This window comes from Bacillus rossius, chromosome 8 (assembly GCF_032445375.1).
Source record: "Bacillus rossius redtenbacheri isolate Brsri chromosome 8, Brsri_v3, whole genome shotgun sequence".
In the NCBI taxonomy this organism is placed as follows: Eukaryota; Metazoa; Arthropoda; class Insecta; order Phasmatodea; family Bacillidae; genus Bacillus; species Bacillus rossius.
The window spans coordinates 56,396,223-56,422,007 of record NC_086336.1 but is presented as its reverse complement, the minus strand read 5'-3'; the positions used below and the strand labels follow the sequence as shown (position 1 = coordinate 56,422,007).

Sequence of the window (25,785 nt, the reverse complement as noted above, 5' to 3'; positions counted from 1 at the left end):
CGTATTAAAGCGGGGGGCCGGGGGCCCTCCCCCGGGAAAATTTGGATTTTAAGGTGTAAAATAGTGCTATTTTAGCAGTTTTCAGTACTTAAATTTAAATATTGTAATGGTAAAAATTTTATTAATTTTCAATATGAAATTTGTTTGAGTGATGAATAAGAAATTTAATTAAAGATTTGGTGCTAGGGGGGGGGGGGGGGTTTGAACACCTAACCCCCCCCCCCCCCTCCCCCCCGGTTATGCCCCTGATAGGCAGAGAGATTCTATTTTCCCATAGAACAATGAAGGAGCTATAGAAGTGTGACTCTTACAGAGGAAATAGAAATGTTATGTACGACAAGTAATGCTATCTAAAATAAACTTGGATAGGAGGTTAAATCCAAAGTGTGAGTGTTATAATGATTATTTAACTACTCAATGGCTAATTGCTTTGTAAACATATTTAAAATGTTCAATACCGTTTTGTAATTAAAAAGAGAAATTTTTATGTAAATAAGTAGGAGATGCAGTTTTTCTGGTATGCCACACCAAAATATTTGGCTACCAAAATAAAGCGAATTAATTTTCTCTGGTTTCTTTGCCTGATAATAGCTGATGCATTACTTCTCACAATCAATGTAGCTATGTTAGTAATAATATATTATGAAAGCTACTGTCTAGCAAGTGGGCCCAAAACTGCTTCAAAACAATGTTTGTCTCCCCCACCCATTCCCAAATGGAAATTCAGTGCATGCTTCTAGCCCTATGCACATATTTAAAGCACAGTTGAAGTCATTAGTCACTAGAGTTTGTATGGAGATGGAAGGTGTCAGTACTTTGGAATGAAAATCCATCAACAGTGCAGGTGAACGGGTTCAAGTCTACTTACTATCTGTAGGTACCCCAGATAAGGAGACTAGCTCAGCAACCTTGGAACGGCAGACAAAAGTAAGGTACATTATTAATTTAATCCTCGAGACACTTTTCTAGGGATGGTGAAATGTCTGGTTATAAATCTGCTAGCTACTGCTTATCGTGACTTGATGGATAGGGCTTCAATTGACATTATTCGTCGAGAATTTGCATGACACGACCACGAGGGAAGTAGTTGGTTTGAAGTTTGCTTTGAGAAACACTGCACTCGTTGCTGGGATCTAAATAACCAGGTGATAATTATTATATCGGTCAAACTAATTTTCAGCAGTAGCAGATTAGCTCATGGCTCTATACAATGCATCTATGCCAAACATTTTAGGGTAACACTTTCTCCATGTTAAGTTCAGAAGCCATGATCCTGTTAAATATTTTCGGTGAGATTCACTATGTTCTGTGGTCATTTTACCACTTGTGTACTTAACTATCGAGATAAAATGACGTTCTTATTAAATTAAATAAAAATGTACGAAATTATTGGTTAATTTAAGACTAAAATAAATTTTTTTTTAATAATTTAATATATTTTCCCCTTTTGACCCCTTGCAAGGAACGTTTGCCTATCGTTTGTATTTATTTATTTTTATTGGAGTAATATATAGGTATGTAGTGTTTGTTTTGTAGCTTCAACTATGGTAAGTGTGAATATTTCAATTTTAAGAAGTGGAATTATGTTTTCATATGTACTGAAACCACAGAGCATAAGCATTCCCTTTATAGTATATAAATAATCTTGTGCTTAAGGTCGTTTTTATATATTTGAACATATTTTTTAACAAATATAGCTGCAGAGTAAGACAAGTATTAGTAATTAGGATAATTTAATTTACCTTTATTGAATAAACATGGTATATATTTATTTAGAATTAAAACTTCCATGAAGTGAAATAATTTTAATTCAATATCTTTAATTAATAAGTAGATTAATTTCAACTAGAATTTTTTTTAAACATAAATTTTCTTTGCCTACAATGGTCTCAAATTATATTACAAAGAAGTTTTTAAAATTGTTTTAGAACTGAATTTGAACATTGTCATGTACGAGGGTTATCAGAAAAGTTTCCAACTTCAACATGAAGATGACCACTTGTCGAAATAAATTAGGGAATTTTTGGTTCTGCTTTGGAATGTACACTCTGAAATGTCAGCTATTTTGGACTTGCAATTGTTATCAATTACATGATTGGATAGGTATGTTTTTGTGAAATTGAAAATTGGGTATCGAGCTCTCGTTCAATATTTTGTTTAAAGGCAATACACCTATGCCAAATTAACCTACAAGGACTCTGAACCATCATTTACCACAGTAATATTTTGTTCAGCAGAATTCAAACATGGTTGTACCAGCTTGGTTGACAAAGAACTTTTGTGACATCAAAAACTGTAAATGAGGAATCAGCTCGAAAAAAGGCGAATCTGTTCCTTTGGCCAGGAGAGTGGTGGTGACGTTTTTGCTAGAATAGTCGTGGAATTGTCTTAATCATCTTGAAAAATGGAAAACATGGCAGGAGCATACTGTGCATCAATATCTGACAAGGTGATGGCAGAAATGGCAGAAAATAGTCACATTTGCAGAAACAAAAAAATTTGTTCTACCATGGCATTGCACCAGCTTACACTTGTGCTGCTAACTTGTATTTTTGTCACAATTTTAAATTTGAATTTTAAAAAAAAATGTCACGAGTCATTCTTATGCTGCTAGAACTTAAACTTGTTCCTCCAACTGTACACTCCAGTTTAATCTTTGTCAGACCTGCCTCAATTATTCCCAGCCCTATATCCGATTTTTGCCAAGTATTTGGCGAGTACACTGTGTATCCTTTTATTCCCGCCTTGGTTCACGAATGTCGCCTGTAATTCGTCTCTGATCCATGACGAGAACTGCTATGTCCTGCAAGCTCTCAGGGCAGGCTACTTGTAAGACCTCGTCTGAGTCATTTTCACCAAAGTACAGTCACGCTTTTAGGCTCTGGGTGTGAGCTCAAGCTCTGAGTGTTTGAATGCCCACTAAACGCCTGCCCTCTGACGTCTCCCGCAGTATCCAGTACCCCGTAGTTCCCTCTCAGGCCACCAGAGCGCTGGCCTAGTCTGCTCCATAGGCCCCGTGGCTTAACTGTCACCTCGTGTGAGCCGACCTCTACTTGGTTCTGACACACCATAGTAGGTAGCGCTGACATCGGCCAGTACCACCAATTTCGAGATATCGAGGTCAGTATTTCTCGACAAGCCCCTCGGTAATCTTCGGAACCTTTGCCTTTTAATTACGAGTCTCTGCCGCCCCTCTGGGCTGACCACTCCGTATCTCCGACATCAGGACGTCTCAGTTTTTCTTTTAAGATGTAATCAGCTAGACAAGGGATATGATTCCCACAACTGTAGTGATTAGCTTTAGTCAGTCAATGTAGGTCTACCTCGTAGGAGTAGTCATGTTTTATTCATCATAATTTATTCATTTTTTTTTATTTAAGCATGGAAATGTCCGCGAGTTCGCGAGCCCAGCACTCGGGCTGATCCTGGAAGCCATCTCCCTGTTCGGTGACAACCGTTATTCCCCGACCATCATCGTGATTAGAAGGCATTTTCTGACTATTTTGCCAACTGTCTGTGAATCAGTCCTGAACATATGTGTTTCGGATCTGTTAAGACAGGGTCCAAGAACCAGATAGATCCCAGAACCAGACAGTTTCCAAGGGCCGGATGACTAAGGCCCTCTGACGTCCAGTCAACTGTTCCACTTCGTCCAGCAATCGTCAAACCGCCAGCCCTTCAGTTTTTTTTAGTTTTTTTTTATTTTTTTTTTTCACATTTTCGGACAAGCATTGAATCACGACGTTGAACAGATCAGACAGACAGAAATGTTCCTTTAGGACTTGAAAGATCCACCGTATTCTGGGACTGCTATTCATGAACATGTTTATTGTTACGAATTTTATGTGTTAATGAGCCATGACATTTTCTAATAAGGGCCGGCCCATTCTTTTAATAAGGTAATTTTAAATCAATGTCAATGTTATATATCTATATTTATTTGTTAATCAACTTATAAAATATGTGAAAATAATCAAAAGTAAAATAAAAACAGAGGTATTAATATCTAGACGAAATCATTATTTTGCCTTCGGAAACCAAATGATCCACTAGTTACCCCCCAGTCATCAAGAGAGACTGAGGAGTGTAACACACCACAGTGGTTACAGTGGCGAAAATCTACGAATTACAGTTTGAACTGCTTGACCACCCTTCTTGCTCGCCAGGTATAAACCCAATTGATTTTTTTTTATTATTTCCTAGGCTAAACAATATGCTCGGAGGACAGAATTTTTGTTGAAAGAGAAGGCCATCACCTTCATTAACAACTATTTTGCAGAGACTCAAGCAAACAATTGTTTAAAAAAAAAAAACCTGCCCATCCCAAATGGCCGAAATTTCAGAAGGTATGTTCCAAAGCACGAACAAACACATTCCCCAATTTTGTTGACAAGTGCTGCCATCTTCTTGTTGAGGTTGGAAACATTTGAGACAACCTTCGTAGTTTCAGCAAACCCTATTTTTGACCTCAAAATGATGAATGAATTAAATTAGCATTTTGGAGTCGAGATTTTTTTTTTTGGTAGTTTTACTCCATCAAGATTGTTTGTTTTTTTGGGCAATTTATTTAAGTGTATTTGTTTTAAGTAAAAATGGGACATTCGTAGACTTCTAATTGTTGAAAAGTTTTGAAATTTTCAAGTGTGAAAAATAATTTTGTATACTTTGCTCACTATGTCAGCACAAATTAAATGAGCTTCAACCATAATTTTAAGATAATCTTTTAGAATTTCTGATATATATGAACATGTTAAAGAAGTGAGCTTGAGTATCAGAAACCCAAAGACATGAAAACATATTTTCAGCCTTTCAGTAAATGACCAGTTTAAGCTTGTACTACAACTTCTGTGGAAGATGTTGACGATGGTAATAGTGGTTCTTGCTCCTTTAGAGTCTACTGAAATAGCCTGCTCCACTTCAGCTCCATCCTGTTAATCGCAATCGTATGAATCTTTTTCCTAACCCATGGAGTCATGCGATAGCTCAAATATCCCTTACTATATTAGAAATTTTATTGGGAAACCATTAGATGACTTACAAAATATCAGCTCCTATCGAACTCCGGGAAGCCATAATGAGACATGTTTTCGTATTCCTCACACATGATTAACGATAAGGAAATGAAGGCGATATTTTGAGCGTAAGTCTTTTCCATTTCAAACAAGGTTAATTTTGCAAACACACTCCTTTTTTTCGCGATGTAATGAATTTGCAAGGCATAATGGGACTTGGAGATGCACGATAGTCACATCTATCACTTATGAGCTGCAGAACAGGGAACGTCATTTATTAAAACCTTCAATAAGCCTAACTTGAAAGTGATCAACCGCCTACACCAAAACACCTCGATGAAAAAAAAAAAAAGTGAGGGAGGGAGGAGAAATTGAAGGTCCGACATCCAGTTGTTGAGATAATTATTTTCTCGGCTTTCAAAATGTAGTTATCAATGGAAACAGAGATTAGGGGAAGGTACTTCGCGATATTGGTGTGGCTGCGAGTGATGGGAATTTTAGAGAGCTTTTTAGGTTTCGAGTATGCTGGTGTCAAAAATCTGGAGATACACTCACAGACTGCTACATATATGAGCAAAACAACTCAAAATGCTCTAATTTATTGCCGCGGGAAACATGTTTCTAATGAACGTGTAGGCCTCACGATAATACTGATTACTTTTTGACGGGTCAACCGATGTATCTCACTGATTCTAGCTGAACATTACCTTACAGTACATATATAATAATGGTAATATTTGTGAAGATTTTTATCATATGTGTGGAAACATTTGAGGAAGTAAATAATGGTAAACATGAAAATTACAACGAATCAAATGAAGATAGGAAAGAAGCAATAAAACTGCTTGCTGTTAAAGAGAACACAGTTGTAACATCTGCAAGGGAGTTGTTTTTAGACAGGCAAGGAGATTTGGCAGTGTGTTCTATCCCAACTCAAGAAGAAGCTGAAACTTCCCCTGGATGTTGTATTGGAGTAGGAACAGATTCTATGTGTTGCCGTGCTCTCTGAGGTACGAGGTAGTACTGGCATAACAATTAAAAAAAAAGGAACCAAATGCTGTCCGTCACCGTGCTACAGTCAAAAGCTGAATAATTCTCTCACGTAGCTCTAATGTGCCTATTATCAGGGATGCTGTTGAGTTATGAAAGAAGTAATTTATTTCTTCATATTGCATCCAGAACGAAGAACTGTCCTCATTAGCACTCTTAGTTGTGCACTTACATCTCTTTATGAGACCCGATGGGTTGACCAGTTAACAATCGTAGAAACTAAGCACAATTTCAGAATTGTATGATCCAAGCACAGCTGAGAAGGCTGCTTAATTGGCGACAGCTTAATTCGTGCCTGAGTTGCGTCTGAGTTTTATACTGTCTCTGATGCAGTCACTGAGTAAAGTACTCCAGAAGATGACACTCGGCACTAGTGATGGTGCTATGCAAGTGAATAACACCATTTCCATTCTAACCAGTCGGGAAATTTTGGGCACTAGCTAAAAAAACGCTTGGAAACATGCAGAAGATTTAAGCAATCAACTGCAGGTAACACCCCGAATTTCACATGATGGTGGTCATCAGTTTAATTGCGCCAACCATAAATGGAACTCAGCCAAGGAATACCACAGAGTATCAGTCTATTATTAGACTTTGTTCTCTCCGATTTAAAATATTTTCAGTTGAAATCTTGGGTGTCTTTCAGCTACCATTTTGCATTCAAGAAAATATTCTTAAGGCCTCTTCTTGTGAGGACGATAAAGTTGCCAAGTCTCTTTTCGGCCGCTTTGGACTACTTGATGTCGGATCACGGTTTCGCTTCGCTTCTGCTGAGCGATAAAATTTCGCTTTGGCGAAAGAAATGGATGCGGAAAAAGGAGCAGGGAGATGATTTTCCAACAACTGCTCTGGGCGTATGGATTAGGATGCATTCCCCATAATAAATGAACTTCTACTGGTTCTTTTTTGCAACGCTTATAGTGACAACTACATCTGATGAGAGATCATTTTTGTCATTACGGCGCCCTAAGACATATTTACGATCAACCATGCATGAGTGTCATAAGAAAAATAGGTTGTTAACATAGTTTTAATACAATATGTTGGATGTACATTTAAATGTTTACACTATATTTGGCTTCCCATATTTAGCAGAAAATCAGAATAAAATTCTTTGGAAGTTACGAAACGTAGATCCGAGCCTGCCTATGGAACTAGTTATCGTTTGGATTCAAATTCCTCTAATCATAACATGAGGTGCTTTTTCGATGTGTTTAAGAATTTAAACAAATGTATAAACTACGTAGATTCAGATGCTAAATCACCTTTAGAAATAATTGGTATGTCAGGTGTGTAATTAAATGTGCATATGTGTCAGAGTTTATTCGAGTTCTACATGTGCCCAAAACAATTATCATAATTTAAGTATGGCAACTTCTACATATAAATGAATACAGATTACAGATAATGTTTATTGACGACGTACAATATTATATAAGAGGGAGATAACTAACGGCCCCGTCTACTTAGGCACACGTACAGTGTAAAGAGCTTCAGAAAATAACACGAGATTTGACAAATGCCAAAGATATCCGAGTGGGGTTTGTTTATTGAAAATAATTTAAGTATACACTATGGGTGGCTGAGTAGTTCCTTTTCCAGATATCTTTTTTAACTGGTTTTTTATAAGAGTGAGAATGGCAAAATAATTTTTAGGAATGAAAAATCTGGCACAGTCTCTTGAAAACACCCGAAGGACTTGCATTACAACTTTATCTTCATTTGTGCGTCACATTATGTTACGGTTACCAGTTAGATTACATATTTGCCCCATTCACGACGAGAATACAGCGCGCCGGTTCAGAGCCTTGTGCTTAGAGACAATGCTGCGCTATAAGCAGCAGCGAGCGTCAACATTGTCATTCTGCCTCACCGACACAAACACACTCCCATCTAGGCGGGTCCCTTAACACGTCTGGCCCAGACGTATGTTACACTAGCTGCAGTACCCAGCGTTGCCCGGGCTGAACACAGGGTGAAGGGGAACTGTTTAGAGATCAGATGTAGTTAGTAATTGTCTTCTTAATTTGAATGTCAAGCGTGCAAAATAATTTATATCACTTTCAGATCCCGACAGACGTTGTTCTGCCAGTTTGTAGTTATTTACCTGGTCTGTGTGTAATCTAGATTCTATAAAGCAATATAGAAAAAAAACTGAAAAATAAGGGATTACTAATATTGAAAATATTCCATTATCTAGCTAATGCTCGGCATGCATTGCAATGCCTCATTCAGTTTTGTTTTGTAATATGTTTGAAGTAGTTACACATATACAAATAATCTAGCCATGTATATAAATATATATTTATCTCTATCTACATCTATAGTCCTATATATCTATGTATCACTCTATCTGTATTTATCTCTTTATATCTACATATATACCTCACACTATCTCTATGTATTCTATATGAGGGTACTGATTGCTTCGTTGTTAATATCACACGGGTGTTTTTTACTTGTATGGGAAAATTAAGAATGACAAGGCATCTTGTGCGTGGCAACAATGTTAATAGGCAATATGAAATAAACTTCTAGCGTCTGCGGCATTGTCAACACACACTTCGTACGTGTACTGCATGTTGTATCTAACCCCCTCCAACGCATTTGATTCTAAATTGGACTTTTAGTAAGGATCCCTAATGTTATTGATAATATAATATAGCGTATAGCCTTCCTCGATAAATGTACTATCCAACACTGAATTTTTTTTTTCAAATCGGACCAGATGTTCCTGAGATTAGCACGTTTAAACAAACAAACAAACAAACAAACTCTTCAGCTTTATAATATTAGTATAGATTTGTACGAAGAGCCATACAACTTGGGCCGATGAGAGATCCCAGGGTCGGGACGCAGTTCGCTCTGTAAAAGAGGCAGCTAGCCGACCTCGCTAGGATGAGATAAAGGGGTTCGTTATCAGTCCACGCGTTACGAAACAGCTGGTGTGTGCAGTGCGCACGAGGCTGTGCGAGGGATAGGTACTGTGCTGATCAGATCTCACCGAGGGTTTGGCCCGCCATTCGGGCAGCACCACCTAAGACATGGAGCTATCACATATCAGCCGTACATAGACCTGTGTTTCCAAGACGTATTTTTTAAAAATCTTGTTCTGTTGAAAAATAAATTTGTCTTTGAATTTCGAAACTTGTTTATTTCAGAACTGCATGCACTGGACGTCTACAGACACCCGAATTTTTAGGTAAGAAAGTTTCATGTCCACAATGATTAAACAATTTTGAATTTACGTAAATTATGGCTTTATTTACCCTTGGCCAGCCACTTTGCCTCGTAATACGCATCGAAGAATAACAGATCTTTGGAAGCCTTCTTTTCACAGACGAGAGAGCCTAAACCCGAAGTTCCCCGAAGTTCATGCTTTTTTCCATATCTTTAATGTAGCTATCCTAACCAAATCAACCGTCCACAATGTTTTAAAGTATTTATAATGTAGCTAACCTAACCTAATTGACCATTAGTATCCTTTTATTAACACCGCCATATTTATTTACAATGAACCAAAAAAAAAAAAAAAAAACCGAAGATGCACGATGGGGCGTTTGCCTCTCTCGTCTGCGAAAAGAAGGCTTCCCAACCGTCTTACTGGGATAAAGCGAATGCTGCCAATATTCGAAACCATACCTCGACTTTATTGGTGCAAATATTTCAAGTAGTTTTCATATTTTATGAATTTCTTTTTAATATATCTTAACCTTGACCTTATTGGTGTAAGTACTTCAAATAGTAGGAATTTATGAGTTACGTACCTTTAAAAAAAATTATATTATAATAATATGTGTACACTCTAGTGACGTACTTTTATAAAATTCTTCTTAGTTTCTATGTAGCAGTAATGGTTAATTTTCTTTAATATTTCTTACGAATACTAACAAGCATTAGAAATAGATATGGGCATGACAATATTGCATTATCAATAACAATAATTAAAAAGATTATCATAAAACAAATAACAAGATGATTAAAAATTATGGCAAATCATCAATATTTATATTTATATTAATGTATAGTTATGAATACTGAAGAATAGTATTCGTTTCGCAGCGCTGTAAAAACTTAACTAATAAATATATTTAAAAATGTTTATAATAAAAATTGTTCCTTAAAACACCATCTATAAAAATGATCTGATATCATTTTTTTGTAAAATGATTAGAAACATGTTATATGACAAATAGATTTTTTCTCAAATTTTTATGGATTTTTCACTTATAACTGTTTTATTTATGGTTCTACGACTAAACGTTACTGGACAAAAGTTGTAGATAATTTTAGTTGCAACAAAAAAAAAAGGTTAAATAATTTTTTTTGTGAGACCTATAGTTTGGCAGATAAACCGTAAAAACCATTTGAAAATCTTTTTTCCAAGATGGCGGCCGTGAAACAAGGGTTGCAACCCCATAAACTTGGATTTAACTTTACACTAACTCCCTATTCACATCTAAAAAAATAAAATTGCATCCTCTGACAAACGCACGCTAAGCTCAAAAAAATGTAACATTTGAATGGACAATGCTGTGAGCGAGACTGCTTTATGCCAGACGCGGCGGAGGTCGGGTTGGAGCAGCCACGACATGGAGCGGTCCTCCGGAGGGAAGAAGGAAGACGCCGAGAAGAGGGCGCCGCTGCTGGGAGACCAAGATGGCCGTGCAGTCGAGCTGCTGCCCCCTGACGGCGGCTGGGGGTGGATGGTGTCTCTGGGCTCCGCGCTCAGCAACGTGAGTTACCCCCCGTGCAGTTTGCCCTTCTCGACGCGTAGCTCTCTTCGGTGGACGTACGCCAAGGAGGAAGGTTCGGTACACAGGGCCGGTGCAAGGTAAATTGGTGCCCTAGGTAAAACCTTAATGCCCCCCCCCCCCCCCGGCCGCGCCGGACACCCCAAAAAAAATTTTCCTTGCCTCAAAATACATCACGTAAGCCTAAGATTTTGTCAACAATCAAATGTAAGCAGGCTAGTGTTTTTTTTTACTTTTTTTTACTTATTACAAATCATAAACAGGTCACCGTGGACTTTAAATAATTACCTATATCAATATAAACATTCCAAACTGTTACAAAAATCCATTTTCATCTAGTTTCAATAATCGTTAAACATATTATATGAGCTGTTATGTGTCGTGCTGCGCCGCCCCCAGCTACTTGGCGCCCTAGGCGGTTGCCTAGTTCGCCTATATGGAAGCGCCGGCCGGTTCGGTACAGGCTCCGACGACTGCTGTCCGGGCCATGCATACACGAGCAGCTGTGGATTAACTACTCAGGCCTGCAAAGCTCCGGCACCAGGATGTGTAGTCTTTAATTGATATAAATTGCTGCATCTCTTCTAGAACACGATAACTTTTATATACTGCTATATATTTAACTGAAATTTGGAACACAGATGGCAATGGCAGCCTTCCAAGAACCTCAGTAAGGTAACTGTTACCCTGTTGATGGCGATTGCAATGTCGACCGAAACGTTGGTGATATCTTCGCCTTGGATGCGTCTACAACCCAAAAGCCTAGCAACTCCATACAATGGCAGCAGAAGCCTGAGATCTTTATTCTCACTTATTTAAATGGAAATATTGTTTGAAACAAACTAATATATACAAGTGCCTTCAGTGTTCGATAGAAAGTTTTTGTCTTATTTAAATTTAATATTGTAGTACAACATATTAAGTGGCAATTTATTATAATTTGCGTAATATGTATTTTTTCCTGTTGTCTAATGTTACCTGAAAATTGTTCCAGATTATAACATACCCTGCAATGCAAACGTTCGCCTTGGTGTACAAAGACAGGTTTTTTAGTATTGGAATGTCGGCGACTCAGATATCCATTTTAATCAGCGTGAATGCAGGCTTTGGCATGATTTTCGGTTAGTATGTATTATAAGGCTGCTTTTACTATTTTGTTAATTTTTATCGTGTGAACTTTTGATCTTGTGCCATTACAACTATAGTTAACTAAACTAAAAATTTTTTCAGATCATATTGATAAATAATAATTAAGTCATATCATTAATATTATCAATAATCATTTTATGCATGTTGAACAGAAGAATAAAGTTTATTATCTGTTATGCAGGCATAATAACTAATCAATTCTGATAAACAGTATTCAGTACCTCTTTCCTTGTTTTTTTTTTTTTTGTGTTGTAAGATCTACTTTACTTAACTTAAATAATATTGTATGCGCTTGTGTGTTCTGTTTTCCTGCCACTGTAAAAATTTAATTTATCCTAATTTTTTTAATTTTTTAAATTTAGTTTAGATTTGTAACTTATATTTAGTCACGATGATTTTTCAAGGAAACAAAAACCACAGGAAAACTGGCAATATCTTAAAAAGAAAATGTATTTTTGATACTATGTGGTAGTTATCACAAATGTCATGGTTTCATCAGACTATTAGATTCTTCTTTTTTTCAGACTGGCAGTGTTGGTTACGTAGTGTTAGTAAAAATGAAGGAAAAAAAAACATTTCGGACTGTTTATTGTACAGCAAAATATCGTTTTACAATTTCTACGTGTTATATAGCTTATGTTAGTTGAAACGTGTTTTGATAATAATGTGTTAGCCTACTGTGATATATATGTTACCTAGCCAGATAGACTAGTAAGACAGGGAAAAATTTTCAGGAGAGACAGGAAAAAAAAAAAAGGAAAAAAACCTCAAAGAAAAAGGTGGAAGCAAGAGTGTGAAAAACTTGATATTAGACAAGAAAAAGTTTTTGAAGAGTAGATATACAATGCAAATCTTTAAACACAGAACTGTCCAATAATATACAATGTGCATCTCGCAGGTATGATTCACGGAGTATTCATCAAGCGGTTCGGCTACAGAAAAGTAGCCGTCGTCGGATCCATCATAATGTTCTCGGGCATGCTGGCCACTAGCTTCGGGAACTCCTTCGCGTACTTCCTCACCACGCATGGATTCGTTTTCTGTGAGTTCACTTACGATGAGGATTCCTTACTATTTACTCGTTTGATTTTGCAATGAGTTAAAGCAACACCCAATCATCTTGCTAAATCATGAAGTCTGGCACTAAATCATACCATCTGAACCCTCCTCCATACCCTACCATCAATTCCACACAACTAGGCTATACACAATTAATTTCTTTACTGTGTTAACAATTCCTGTTGAGTCGTTTATACATCTGAACTAAAATTTTCTTTTAGTCAATGGTATAAGATGTTATCACATTAAATTACAGTCACTGAAAGAGTGTTTCGAACAAAACTTTTGGGCTTATCACTTAAGGCTCGATCTCACATGTCGTGTTAATTATTTCATTTTATTGTCATTAATGAAATAAAAAAGGGGATATTCATTTAAATATACTACAATAGCTCCCTTACATTTCATGTTTCGTTCGAAATTTTGTCACCAGATAGTTATTAAGTGTTGTGTATTTGTGGTAAAATGTCATGCAAATGTGTACATGATTTTGTTCACTCGCGTTACATTTTACAGCTCGCAAAAATAATGGTTAGAATCCCGTTTCAGCCATGGATTCTTGCCATAGGCCCTGCTCGATACTGTCTCTGCTTTCCCTGACTCGCACGGTGGATGTACCTACGTCTCTCGTTGTTCGACGAGGCAATGTCTGAGGAAAAAACAAAATAAAAGGTGATGCTCTTGATGTTTCGGCACGCCTACGTGCCCTGTTCTCAGCGTTCGGCATGAGCATGTTGGCGCACGCCTTCCACGTGGCCTTGAACTCGTACTTCAAGGAGAGGCGAGGCAAGGCGATGGGTCTGGCCATGACGCTGACGGGAATAGGACCCACGGTGATGCCCCTGCTCATCAGCCAGCTGCTGGAGCGCTATGGTGTGGTCGGCACGGGGCTCATCATGAGCGCTCTGAACCTGCACTCTCTCGTCGGGGCTTTACTCCTGCAGCCCGTCAAGTGGCACATGAGGCCGCGACCCGTCGATCCTGCCCGAGGTACGTGACCCTCTAGGGATCGGCGTTTCGTCAACATCTGAGACAGATTGAGTAGGGACTTACCCAAAGAAATCCCATTGGCTCAAGCGTTTTCCAAGGAAAAATTCCAGTTATAGCCCTGGTGGAAAGCAAGTATTCTAACCACTCTACCACTGGGAATCCTCCTATATGTTACTTACTTTCCCCCAAGATCATCGGTGGCTGAGGCATCGAACTCATGTGGTAAGGGATGAGCATCAAGGTGGTACTCCAGTTCCAAGTGGTCCGAAGCCAATATGATCCTGGAGGTCCTGTCGTCTTAAGGAAGAATAGGCCCCACCATCTTCGATTTTTCCATATTTTTCCATAATTATGCTATAATTCTAATTTGGTACTATTTAGCCCAATGTTTGGCATGTGAAGGCATAAATCATACCTCCCAGACATTATATACCTTGTTGCAACCACATATTTACTAACAGGCTCTAGTCTGTAAGCGCTGTGAGGAAATAAATTAATATTTCACACGGTGACTACAACTGTCATGATGAACACACCATTTTACAAGTAGCCTAAGCTAAGTTCTACGCCATGCCAAACCAAGAAATTTAGCTGGAGAGCTTTATTGCTAGTTGTATCAAAATATTTGAACTTGCAATATGGCGAGTCCTAATCCCCCTTAAGCATATGTGCATAAATGTGCATTATAAAATTATTCCTTGTCTTAGTTCTCACGTCAAAGCAATTAATTATATACTTTATACTGTTAAGAGGCAAGGATTATCATCTAGTGACAAGTGCCTAGCAAAATCAACCATTTGGAATATATTTTGTTTTACTTGCAGAACCACTCATGGATTTCAAGAGTTTGGTCAAAAGTGATAGCAAGGATGATGCAATCACGCCTGTACAAATAACAGTCGATCTCCAAGTCAAAGCTCAAAATTTTGAAGACCCTGACATGCCAACACTCCAGAAGAAAGATCACTTACACACATCTAGTGGTAAGCATGAGTGTTTCTACTGACCTTATACTGACTTGAGTTTCCCTCTTCTTTCCTGAAAGTTCTCTGAATGCATTACTTTGACTTTCAGTCCAGTCTTTCTTGAAACATATTTGTGTTAAGGATCTACTCTCGAGTAGGTCTGTCTGGCAATTTTAAAAAATCGGAACCGAGAGTTGGTGGGTGAATAGTATTATGTCAAAGTTCTTAAAAAAGTTTCTTTTAAAATTGATATTATTGTCTCGTCGGCAGTAATAAGCTCACTAGAGATGAATATTTATTTATTTAATTTTATATGAAGTAAATATTCTCACTTTATTCCGGGAGGTTTATTGGGGGTATTATTGGTAACTTATTATAAAAACACCCATGCCGAAAATGGAAATCGAACCTACGACCCAGAGTCAGGATTTAGGTACGCTGACACCTAGACCACACAGTCAATCACTAGAGATGGTAACATACAATACGAAATAATTGACACTAGGGAATGAATCGGCCATGGTGAGCCCAGAGTTTGACTGAAATTTCGGGAAACTATGGAAAACCGGTATCAAGATGAGTCGAGCATTTTTACACGGAGTTACTGCACTTCTTTTTGACGTGACAACGTTTAATAAATCGATGAACGCCGGCTGCACGCACGAAAAGGTGTCCCGTTACGCACATTGTTCCGTTACGCTGTGTCCCGTTACGTTCATTGATCCGTTACACTGTGTCCCGTTACGCTCATTGTTCCGTTACGCTGTGTTCCGTTACGCTGTCGGCGAGTGCAGTAATAATAGGTTATATTACAATTGACTAAAAAATTATGGTGATTCATATAATTGATGATAGATATTTGATTACAGTTTATTTATATGAAAAATTGTTCATAATTATATTTAAACTTTATAGCTAAACGCAAGTTTTTTAAATTAATTACAAGTCATCTACACGTAAACTGTTTTGACGACTGTTTATAAAGTGAAGTGAAAAGTTAATGTGGTTTTCATTGCTTATTACAACAACAATTTCGGCAATAAATGGTAATTATTCTTTCATTTTAAAAATCTGATTACTAGTATGATTTCAAGTATTTATTCTTTTATTATTAAAATAAAAATGATTCTATTTTATTCATAAAAGTATGCAATCATTTCATCAATGTTTTATGACGTTGTCACGTTAAACTATCGTCCGTAAACCGACTTTACAGACAACCAATTTTTTTTTGTATGTAACAGAGTTGAAGATAAAATTCTTTTCAAGTACCTACAAAAATCGTACGCTTCCTAGTAAACTTCGATCCCACCTTGTGCCCTAGTCACCATTCAGTTTCTTGAACAAACCAGATAAAGCCGTTTGTGATCGATAAAATCGCTTAATCGACAGACAATGTAGTTGATACAGTTGCGATCCTACGGAAGGGGCGAAGTGAACCTCTGGTCATTCGCCCGCTTACCCAAATTAGAAGTTGGGTTACGCCCCTGAGTTGATAAAAGTTCTAATATAATCCACTGAAGCTGCACGTCACATTCAGGTCACTTTTCCATTTAGGTTGATTGGTCAGCGCCAGAAGAACCTCTTCCAGAAGTTCCGATCCACTTATTTAGTTTTTATTATATTATGGATGCTGTAAGTGTTAATTGTGTGTTTAAGCTCAGGGTATAAGTGAATTAATCATGAAGGCCATTATTAAACATATTCATGTTAAATAAGTATTCAATAATCACAACTCTACAGTAATGCTGGGATAAAATGGCAAAATGCTAAATGGGCAATGGTGGGATTAGCATCCATTGTCAAGGGACATCATGCTGGACCACTACTTGAGGGTCATAGGGCCAGCCATACTGGATCTAACGGTCTCAGCCAGGGAACTGACCCAGCTCTTTCTTTCCTTCTAGCCATTTCAAAGATGAGAAAATTATACATTTGAACCTATCTTATAATAAATTATAAGTATGTATATGGATTCGGTTTTGAGAAAATGAACGTCACAGAAATGAAAAATCAAAGAAATGGCATCAAAATCTGCCCACAATACAGGACACGGCGTACGGACGTGGACGATGGGAATAAGTGTCTAGCTTTTGAAGGGTTGGTAAGGGTTGGTACTACTGGTTGGTATTATATTCGTTCCTGGGGTAATACAGCGTCAAAGCCGTCCTCAGACCATTTTCCCGGCCTTTGGAGGGCACGAGCAGGATTAAAATACTGGATCAAAGTCTGTCTGTAATTTTCATTCCAATTGTATTCGTAAATAAGAAATTAATATGTTACATTAGTCATAAGTTTAACAACATATAGCTAATTTTAATGAGTTGCGTCCTTTTAACTTAGCCTAATTGCTGTTTATTTATTGTTTATCTCGTAACCATTAGTCTAGCCGAAGGAAGAACATAAAATCGGTGTGAAATACAGTGACGTGGCTAAGGTGACTGGCGCCACTGGCCAGTATTGAAAATGGCGCTCCCTCTTGGATTAAAAGAGGGGGGGGGGGGGGGGTTCAGTAACGCGAAACCGTCGCGGCAGCGTTCCCCCCCCCCCCCCCTGCTCCAGCTCACCTGGCGTGGGCCATCCCTGCCACCCGCCTGCTACGCCACTGGTGAAATGCGATGCAGACGAACTTCTACGGGAAGGGTAGGTTCCACACTATTGGTACCTTAGTTTGAATTACAACCTTGTCATTTCAAATCTTTATCACGACAAATGAAAATGACAACCCATTTAGTTTCCCCCTTCAAGGCCAGAGTGCACTTCTATGAAATGGAGCTGGCACTCGTTTCAATTTTGGAAATGTAAAATACAAAACTTTTAAGTATTTATCTGTAAGCAAGAAATACCTTATGATGTTAGAAATGAATTACAATTCTGATTATTTAAAAAAAAAAAACACACACACACAATTATGTATCTATTAATTCAGGCACATTCATGATATTAAGCAGTTATTAATCGACCTGATGCGTGAGGTTAGAAATTGTGGTTATCCACAAATTTCTGATTCGACTATCTTTGCAAAATTTTTTTTAACTTGTATCATAGGCTTTCGTGGAAGTAGAGGGAGGAGACTCAGCCCAGAAGCCATGACTTACCTCGAAATAAGTTGTATGAGAGATGAAGTACAGAGATTCATTGTTGCTTGTGCAGAGTTAAAAGGCGATCTTGCTTCTAGGCGAGAGGACGACTGAACCAGAGGAAGCGGAGTCGGCGAGTCCTGCGGGAAGGAGCGACTCCGTGGCGGCGCCGGTGGCCGAGGACGACCTCCCAGGCACGGACAAGCAGTTGGACGATGGACAGAGCTTCGAGTGAGTCCACAGCGTTCGTTGCATAAAAGACCCGTCCAATCTTTATGTTATTAAGTGCACAGACCTTTAAGTTGGCTTCCAAAAATATAAATACTGGGCGACGACCTTTTACATGAAAAATATCAGCATTACCGAACAGTGCAATTAATTATAAATAATATCGTGGAATGTATATTTGTTATTTATAGCTTTTAAAATATGACGTGTATGCTGAGTTCCTGAACGTTTTGTTTGTTATGGAGACAGTGGCGGATCCAGAGGTCCACCTCGGAGGGGGCACTCTAGGATTTCAGAATAGCCAGAGGGAAAAAATGGCTTTAAATTACTAAATTTCTATTTAATCTACTCACACTATACATAACATCCAACCACCAGATTTTATGATTCTACAAGAAATTCATTAATTATATTAACATATTTTATTGGTTTCAGAAACAATCATTTTTGTCGGCAATATTAATGTAGCAGACAACTGGTTTTTCGGGGGAGGGGGGCACTTGCCCCTGGTGCCCCCCATTGGATCCGCCACTGTATGGAGAGAGCTTTGCGATTAAAGTGTTTTTTTTTTAATGTCTCGTAGTTCACTTATAATAACTAGTTTCCCACTATCTTCTTGCAGAATTCCGAAGTCAAATGCTGAACAGAGAAAGGATTCAAATATCTCCAATCAACCGTATAATGAACGCTGCATGGCTTCAAGTAAAGTAAGTGATGAACAGGATGATGTGGCTACAGAAAAGAAAGATGACCCGAAAGAGCAAAATAAGACAACTTTATGGCAGAGAATCGCAACAGAAATGGACTTGAGCTTGCTGAAAGACCCGAGCTTCATCAATCTCCTTTTTGGGATATGCATCGCCATAACGGCGGAGCTGAATTTTTCTATGCTCACGCCACTTATCCTCGCCGACCTGAGCTTCACGGACAACCAGATTGCGCTCACCATGTCCACCATCGCGGCTGTGGACATAGTGTTCCGGTTCCTCTCTCCTTTCTTCGCAGACTACATGCACTACAGTGCGAAGACCATGTACCTGATCAGCCTAGTTCTGCTTATAGTCTCCAGGACGAGTGAGTACTACCAATTGTTTTTACTGAAATAGTTCTGGCATCAATGCCTGTATTATGTAATTATTTTATACTTTTATTAATTATTTAGAAATCTTAGGATGTCTTATTTACTTAGTTTTCATATTGTTTGTAACTATTTCCGCAATAGTTTCAGCCCAGTAAATGTGTTGTCTAAATTATTCATTTAAAAGTTGTTATTTTTGAAGTTCTATAAGAGTGCTAGATATAATGTAGATGACATGGTGTATTAATCGTAATTAATTTAAGCACAATTGTCTTGTGTAAGTTACTATATCATCTAAAGATTGTATTTGCAAGTCATCACCAGAAATACCATATTTTATTTTGGATCATTAGTAGGCTGTCATTTTAAGAGATTGACTTTGAACTGTTCAGTGTAGTCCTTACAGCCCATAGAGACCATAATAATTGGAATTTGTTGTTTGTTGATTGCATTTGGATGATTCACTCTACGGGAGATGTTGGCTGACTTGCCAGACTCTTGAAAATATGTTTACGGATTAAATTTTATTTTAGAAGTTGCTTTCACAGAAAGGCACAGGTTATGGAAAGTATTTTCAAATTTCAAAGAACATGTGACGAGAAATATTTGCCTTATTAACGCAGATCAGCGTTACTTTCCTCGCCAGGACTCGACTCGCCGTTCCTCGCTGGTATCGCTCACCGTCTCTTTGTTCTCGTCACCAGACTCTCGGTTTAACTCGCGCCTGGACTCGTCTGGACTCGTCCGGACACTCCACGTCGCCTTTTATACCTGCCGGGATCCCCCAGCGGAGAGGTCTCGTAGCTTCTGGAAGTTCCCGAGCTGACGCTCGAAGCCGCGAGAACCATGACGTCCGAGTCGCGCTACTTCACGCGATGGTGCACCTTGTGACCCGCAGAACCATCCAGGCGGTGAGGCGACCGAGGCGGGGGAGGGGTGTGTGAATGACAGGAAATTGTCCGGTTAATGGAAGGTCTATGTTGTGGTAGGTGGTCGCGCCTGCACAGTGTTTATATCCCCAGATCCTGCACTGTGGCTAAGGCCATCTCTCTCTCTCTCTGTCCACCTCGCAACTGAATTTACACCAGCTCAAATTCATATAGTGTGTCGAACTGCTCATCATAATAGTCGCAATGCCACAACATAAACAAAGACTAACTTTCTGTAATCATCTTAACAGCCATCTTCAGGAAAAGTTGAAACAGAAACACGAGTTGCTTCGTTGCCATACTGGACTTATTCTCACAATATATAGGTACAATCTAAATACTTCACCAAAGATCACTCCCGTATGGTTTGGATTCTCTTCCTACAAAGACTAGGTGCTAGTTGGGTCCAGTAATTCATCGCTTGTCTTCAACTCCTCAGAGACTATATTGTAATGTAAGTGGTGTACCGGTCTGGAGTTTCCCAACCCCGACGATAACTTCACTCTAAACTCATCCCATGCATTCCGCTCACCGGCCAGGAGCGTCGTTTTCGGCGACGCTCCCGGCGCAGGATGGCCAGAGAGTCACACTGTCGTACTCCTGCGTTGTAGCTGTGATGTTCTTCACCACGTTCTCCTCGCTGATGCTGGTGAGCGTGGCGCTGGGGGTGGCCAAGGGCGTGCGGACGGTGTACATGACCTTGGTGATCCCCAGCTACGTGACGGTGGAGCAGATCCCGCTGGCGACGGGCATGCAGATGCTTCTGAACGTCGTCTTCTACCTCACCTGCGGCCCAATTATCGGTATGTGTAACGCAAGGAGAATTTTTACTTGAAGTGCATCTCTTGATCTTCACGGCTCTATTGTTTCCGACTGACGGGTTTTATTTTTTGTAAAACGAGTGACGCGAAAACATTTTTGACAAGTTTGAAATAAATGTGATCAATAGAGATATCATCGAGGCAGCTGAAAAAAAGGAGCTAAATCGGAATAATTCATGTGTGTATAGACATTATGATGGTTTTGTACAAAATATTATAAAGTTGCTTTATAATCACGTTCCAGTTTACTGCTCAGTGGTGCTATGCATACATGAAACTACGCTCACTTTACCGAAGGGATGTTTCAGTTCAATATAGGCCCTAGGTACGGGTGAAAATTTCACTATCTTATTGTCATTTATACAAATAGCATAGATAATGTTAAACCTATTGTGGAGATGGCGGAATCCAAGATGTCGGCCGGGGTCAAGGTAAAAGTTAATCCAAAATGGCCGCCGTGACTTCACGATACGAGATGGCGTACAGGCTCGGTATCCACTCCTGGAACCCGGTTTCCGGACCGACTATTATATACTACTACTATTTGCTCAACAATTTTATTAGCAAATATGGCCACAAGTTATTTACTAATAGTCACTTGTGATCTGCAAAATTCCAGGAAAATAATCGTTATCAGAATTTAGTTAAGTTGATGGCGTTGTGGCCACTTAAGAGATTTTTTTTTTTTTTACGATTGGGCAATTCGTACAACTAAAACCTTTATAGTCTCGTTTTACAACCGTTTCTTAATCAAATTCTCATATTAGGAGAAAATACGAAAGCTTGACATGGCGAGAATTCTTAATATAGTTTACGAACACTCATGTGGATTCGGATGTCAAGTTTTCTCTATTAAAATTTGTATTGCTCTATAATGGACCGGGATAATTGCACCTCGTAACCAATCTTTATAAAATACGTTTAATTACTTTTGGTTCGACAGTAGTTATGCCCATCAGAAATAGAATTATTTTCATGAAATTTTGCAAATAGCATCTCACACGGAGTAATTGCTTTATATGTTTTTGCCTGAGAGCCACTAGTACTGCTAATCTAATTCAGGATATTTATCTATATTTATATCTAATAATAACTCGTGACTTTTAGAAATCTTGAACTGTTATTTGTGCAAGTCAAGGAGATACTGCTCTAGCACGAGAAACGTGATATATTCACAACACTCTCAAGTTTTAAATAAAATAGAATATAAATAATAAAAGGTATAATATCCAAAATCTAATAATAGTAGCGATTTACCTACTAGAAAATTATCATATTATAATTCAAAATCAGTTAAGTAAATATCTCTCGTTATCAACAAACAAAATTCTTAATAATTATATCAATGCATGAATGAAAACTGGAATCAGTAAGAGAACAATAAAAAAATAATCACTTTTCTTTTATGGAACCACTGAGCAAAAAAAAAAAAACTGTTTCTGAAAGTAAATAATTAAGATAAATTAATATGGAAATTGATCCCAGTAAAAATTTACAACATAATTTTGTATTTAAAATATATGAAACTAAAATCCAATATGATTTAGATACTATCAACAAAACAAACATGCAAACAACTTTAGAATAGGATGGGTAGGCTAATAATTTTATAAAACTCCTTGTTAAAATCACGTCCAAAGCAGGAATCTTGTATAAATTCAAGTCTTTTTCGCTTTTATTGGAGCCGTTTCATTATAAAGTTTAAAATTTTGGTCTGCTATTCGAATGATTCAATAATCGGCGTAGCTGCTCCGGCAACGAATTCTAGTGGCGGGTGCTGAAACTACGTGTGATTCGCAGTCAAGAAATGTAGCTGAAAACACAGTTTGCGTATATTTATCACGCTCGGCATTATTTTAAAGAATTCTACGTTAAATTTCGTGTCCAAGTTTTGTATTATATGTGTGTTTTTAACATGAGAACACATGAATTTGCTCGTTACCGAGGTCAGATGTTACACATAACAGGCGAGTACTAAAAGACTCGCTCACATTTTTGTATCTTGTATTATTTTTAATTAATGTACACATATTGTTTTTATATTTTTTTATTAATATGGCTCTGTATTTTCGGTACAGACCTAGTATGTATTTTTGCAATGAAGAGTGGCTTCAGAAAAATTGATTTTAAATTTTGGTGTTTCTGTTTTTCAGGTTATGTTCGCGATGTGAGTGGAAGTTACAACGCGTGCATATTTATTATAAACATACTATCATTCGTGACCATAGTTATGTGGCTTACTGAGTTTTTTTACAAGAAATTTAAAATCAAAAGCGAACCTTCTGCGGCTTGACTTTTTAATATCTCCAGGACGTCTGCAATCTTTGGAGCACTGCTAGTGTTTTAAACTCAAACAAATCTAAGCTGTATTTGATCAGGCATAACAGACAACATAATTATCTGCCACTGTTGTTAGATTACGTACATCTTCCAGTAGAAGACATATAGAGGGAGAGAGAGAGAGAGAGAGAGAGAGAGAGAGAGAGAGAGAGAGAGAGAGAGATTTAACTACGCCCGTAAGGTATGAGAAAGTCTTGTAAAACAGTGGGGAACTGTGCTGGCAACATTAGAAGATATGTTTTGCGGAACTCGAGTGGAGGAAGAATGTATGTAAAAGATGGCGAAGAGCAAGAAAGGCCGGGAAAGAAAATGATATTGATGTTTACTTTTACGTCATCAAAGTGATTTAAAAAATTTCAGTGAAACATGCCTGTCAAATGCAACATGCCTTAGGAAGGATTTGGCACCAGTATTAAAAGTTTGACATGTATCCCCGTAACTTACCTCAATTAATAGTGCTTGCTAGTCATTATTTCATTATAACTTATAGGCCACTATTATTTTCACGTTGAGTGTGTAGTTAAGTAATGGTAAGCTTATACGTGTTTTTTTTTACTCTGCTTATGTTTTATTAGGTTTTCGAAAAACGATACATATTCTTTCAATTATTAATTGTAGTAAATTATAACACTGGTAGAGCGTAATTAAAAAGTGTTATTAATAGGAAGAGTATTTAGTCTATGGAGCGGGTGTATGAAACCAATGGCGAAATCACCTGGATAGCAATTTATTGGTTAACAAAACCAGCCGCTGCTGTCTGAATGCTAAAGTTATAAAGGAACTCAACCTGAAGTGAGTATTTTTAAACAATTGTTTTTTAACAACACATCAGCAACGACTAAGAATATCACTTCATTGCATATAGGGGTATTTCTCATCTGGACTACAATTGAGGCCTATATCACACTGTAAAATGTTAGCTTCCAACACCTTCCAATATGTTGTGCTAGATAAAGGTGGAGGGTTATAACTTCACCTAAAACGTCACTAACGTAGCCATGTTTGACAAATTGGATGACTTGAGTTTCCATCAAATATTTTGCATATAAGACAGGTTCTAAAATATATTGTATGATGGATGCAATCATCCAATTATAATCGTGCCTATCGTAAACGGAAATGACATCCTTTCCGTCACAACGAATATTTAAAATAGCGAAGAAAATATGGGCGTTCAAAGTGGTTATAAATGTGAAATAACTAAAATAATTATAATATGAATGTAGTATGCGAAGTAATTTTATATGTAAAAAGGAAATTATGTTCTATAACTTTAAAATAATATCTGAACGAATATTAAAGGTAGTTTCATTTATATATGTTTAAAAAATTTTTAATCCTCAAATATCAGAACAATTTTCAAATTTTATATCCAGCAATGTGATGAGTTATTTAATTACAGTGACAATTGGAAAGTTTGAGATAGCTAAGGCCAGAAATAAACTTTGATATTGTGAAATGATTTAAAACATATTTGAAGTTATCTGTCTAAATTTATTTGATGGAGAAAATTGGAAGCAATTTTCCGTTTTTTCACTACCCCTCCAACTCTATTGCCAAATATAATCGGAGACAAATATTTTACGGTGTGACAGGACCTTTAATAACATGACAAACGTTACACACACTCACCTCTTTACTTCTTACCACCATAGTTATAAAGGTGGGCAAACTAAAAGTTTTAATTTCTTATTTATACTTACCTCATATCAAATAGGCTACAATACGGACTAACACCGGAAAGCTTCAAGATTTATGTTTGAAAACCTGTGGCGTTGTTTCCACGTCAGTCCGATAGATGACCATGGAGGTATTAGTGTACTTCTTGCGTCCATGGTTTGAACAATATATATGTTTAATACACATTGTACCAACATTATGGCAACGCAGATAACTTTCTCTTCTCTTAGAATGTTTTTTTTTTTTTAATCATACAGATTTATGGGGTAATGTAAACTTCTAGTTCTTCGAATTGCTTTAAAAGAAGATATTCATGTTTGATACCAGATAATATAATATATGATTTAACAATTTTTATACAAACTATTTTTGTAGTCGCACCTGCTGTCGATCTTCACACTCCGGCCTGTATTGTTACCATAGAGCTGTCCTGTATTAGTATCCAGTGTATTTGCACATACCTTGTTTGAAATATCAAAAAGAGGATTCTGATGTCTGAAAGCTAATCGCTGTACATTAAAAACCACCGTACAGCTGATTCGATCCCTTCAGACGCGCCAATCTGTGTTCGTGAATGACATAGTTCGTCGAACGCGTAAAACACTGATTGTTAATAACACTTTATTGGGAAAATAATCTGACGGACGGAT

The 25,785-nt window shown here is 37.7% G+C and overlaps 1 protein-coding gene across 4 annotated transcripts; it reads left to right on the top strand.

Moving 5' to 3' along the window:
• The first annotated feature begins 235 nt into the window (after positions 1–235).
• On the top strand, positions 236–23,904 carry LOC134534970 (monocarboxylate transporter 13-like). 4 transcript variants are annotated; one of them, XM_063373735.1, is made up of 11 exons: positions 236–1,145; positions 9,224–9,264; positions 10,622–10,798; positions 11,811–11,937; positions 12,864–13,007; positions 13,742–14,014; positions 14,839–14,997; positions 18,158–18,290; positions 18,910–19,361; positions 20,906–21,097; positions 23,269–23,904. In XM_063373735.1, the coding sequence occupies exons 3-11, from the start codon at positions 10,655–10,657 to the stop codon at positions 23,406–23,408; spliced, it is 1,764 nt and encodes a 587-aa protein (XP_063229805.1). In that variant the 5' UTR covers positions 236–1,145; positions 9,224–9,264; positions 10,622–10,654; the 3' UTR covers positions 23,409–23,904. The 4 variants fall into 4 exon arrangements, with proteins under 4 accessions (XP_063229805.1, XP_063229807.1, XP_063229806.1 ...); XM_063373736.1 differs by lacking the exon at positions 236–1,145 and adding an exon at positions 1,154–1,289; XM_063373737.1 differs by lacking the exon at positions 9,224–9,264.
• The last annotated feature ends 1,881 nt before the right edge of the window (positions 23,905–25,785 follow it).

Bases quoted from the DNA above. Each gene is read 5' to 3' on its own strand.
- LOC134534970 (XM_063373737.1), top strand. From the start codon at position 10,655: ATGGAGCGGTCCTCCGGAGGGAAGAAGGAAGACGCCGAGAAGAGGGCG. The intron at 10,799-11,810 runs GTGAGTTACCCC...AAATTGTTCCAG, and splicing joins TGGGCTCCGCGCTCAGCAAC to ATTATAACATACCCTGCAAT. The intron at 21,098-23,268 runs GTATGTGTAACG...TCTGTTTTTCAG, and splicing joins CACCTGCGGCCCAATTATCG to GTTATGTTCGCGATGTGAGT.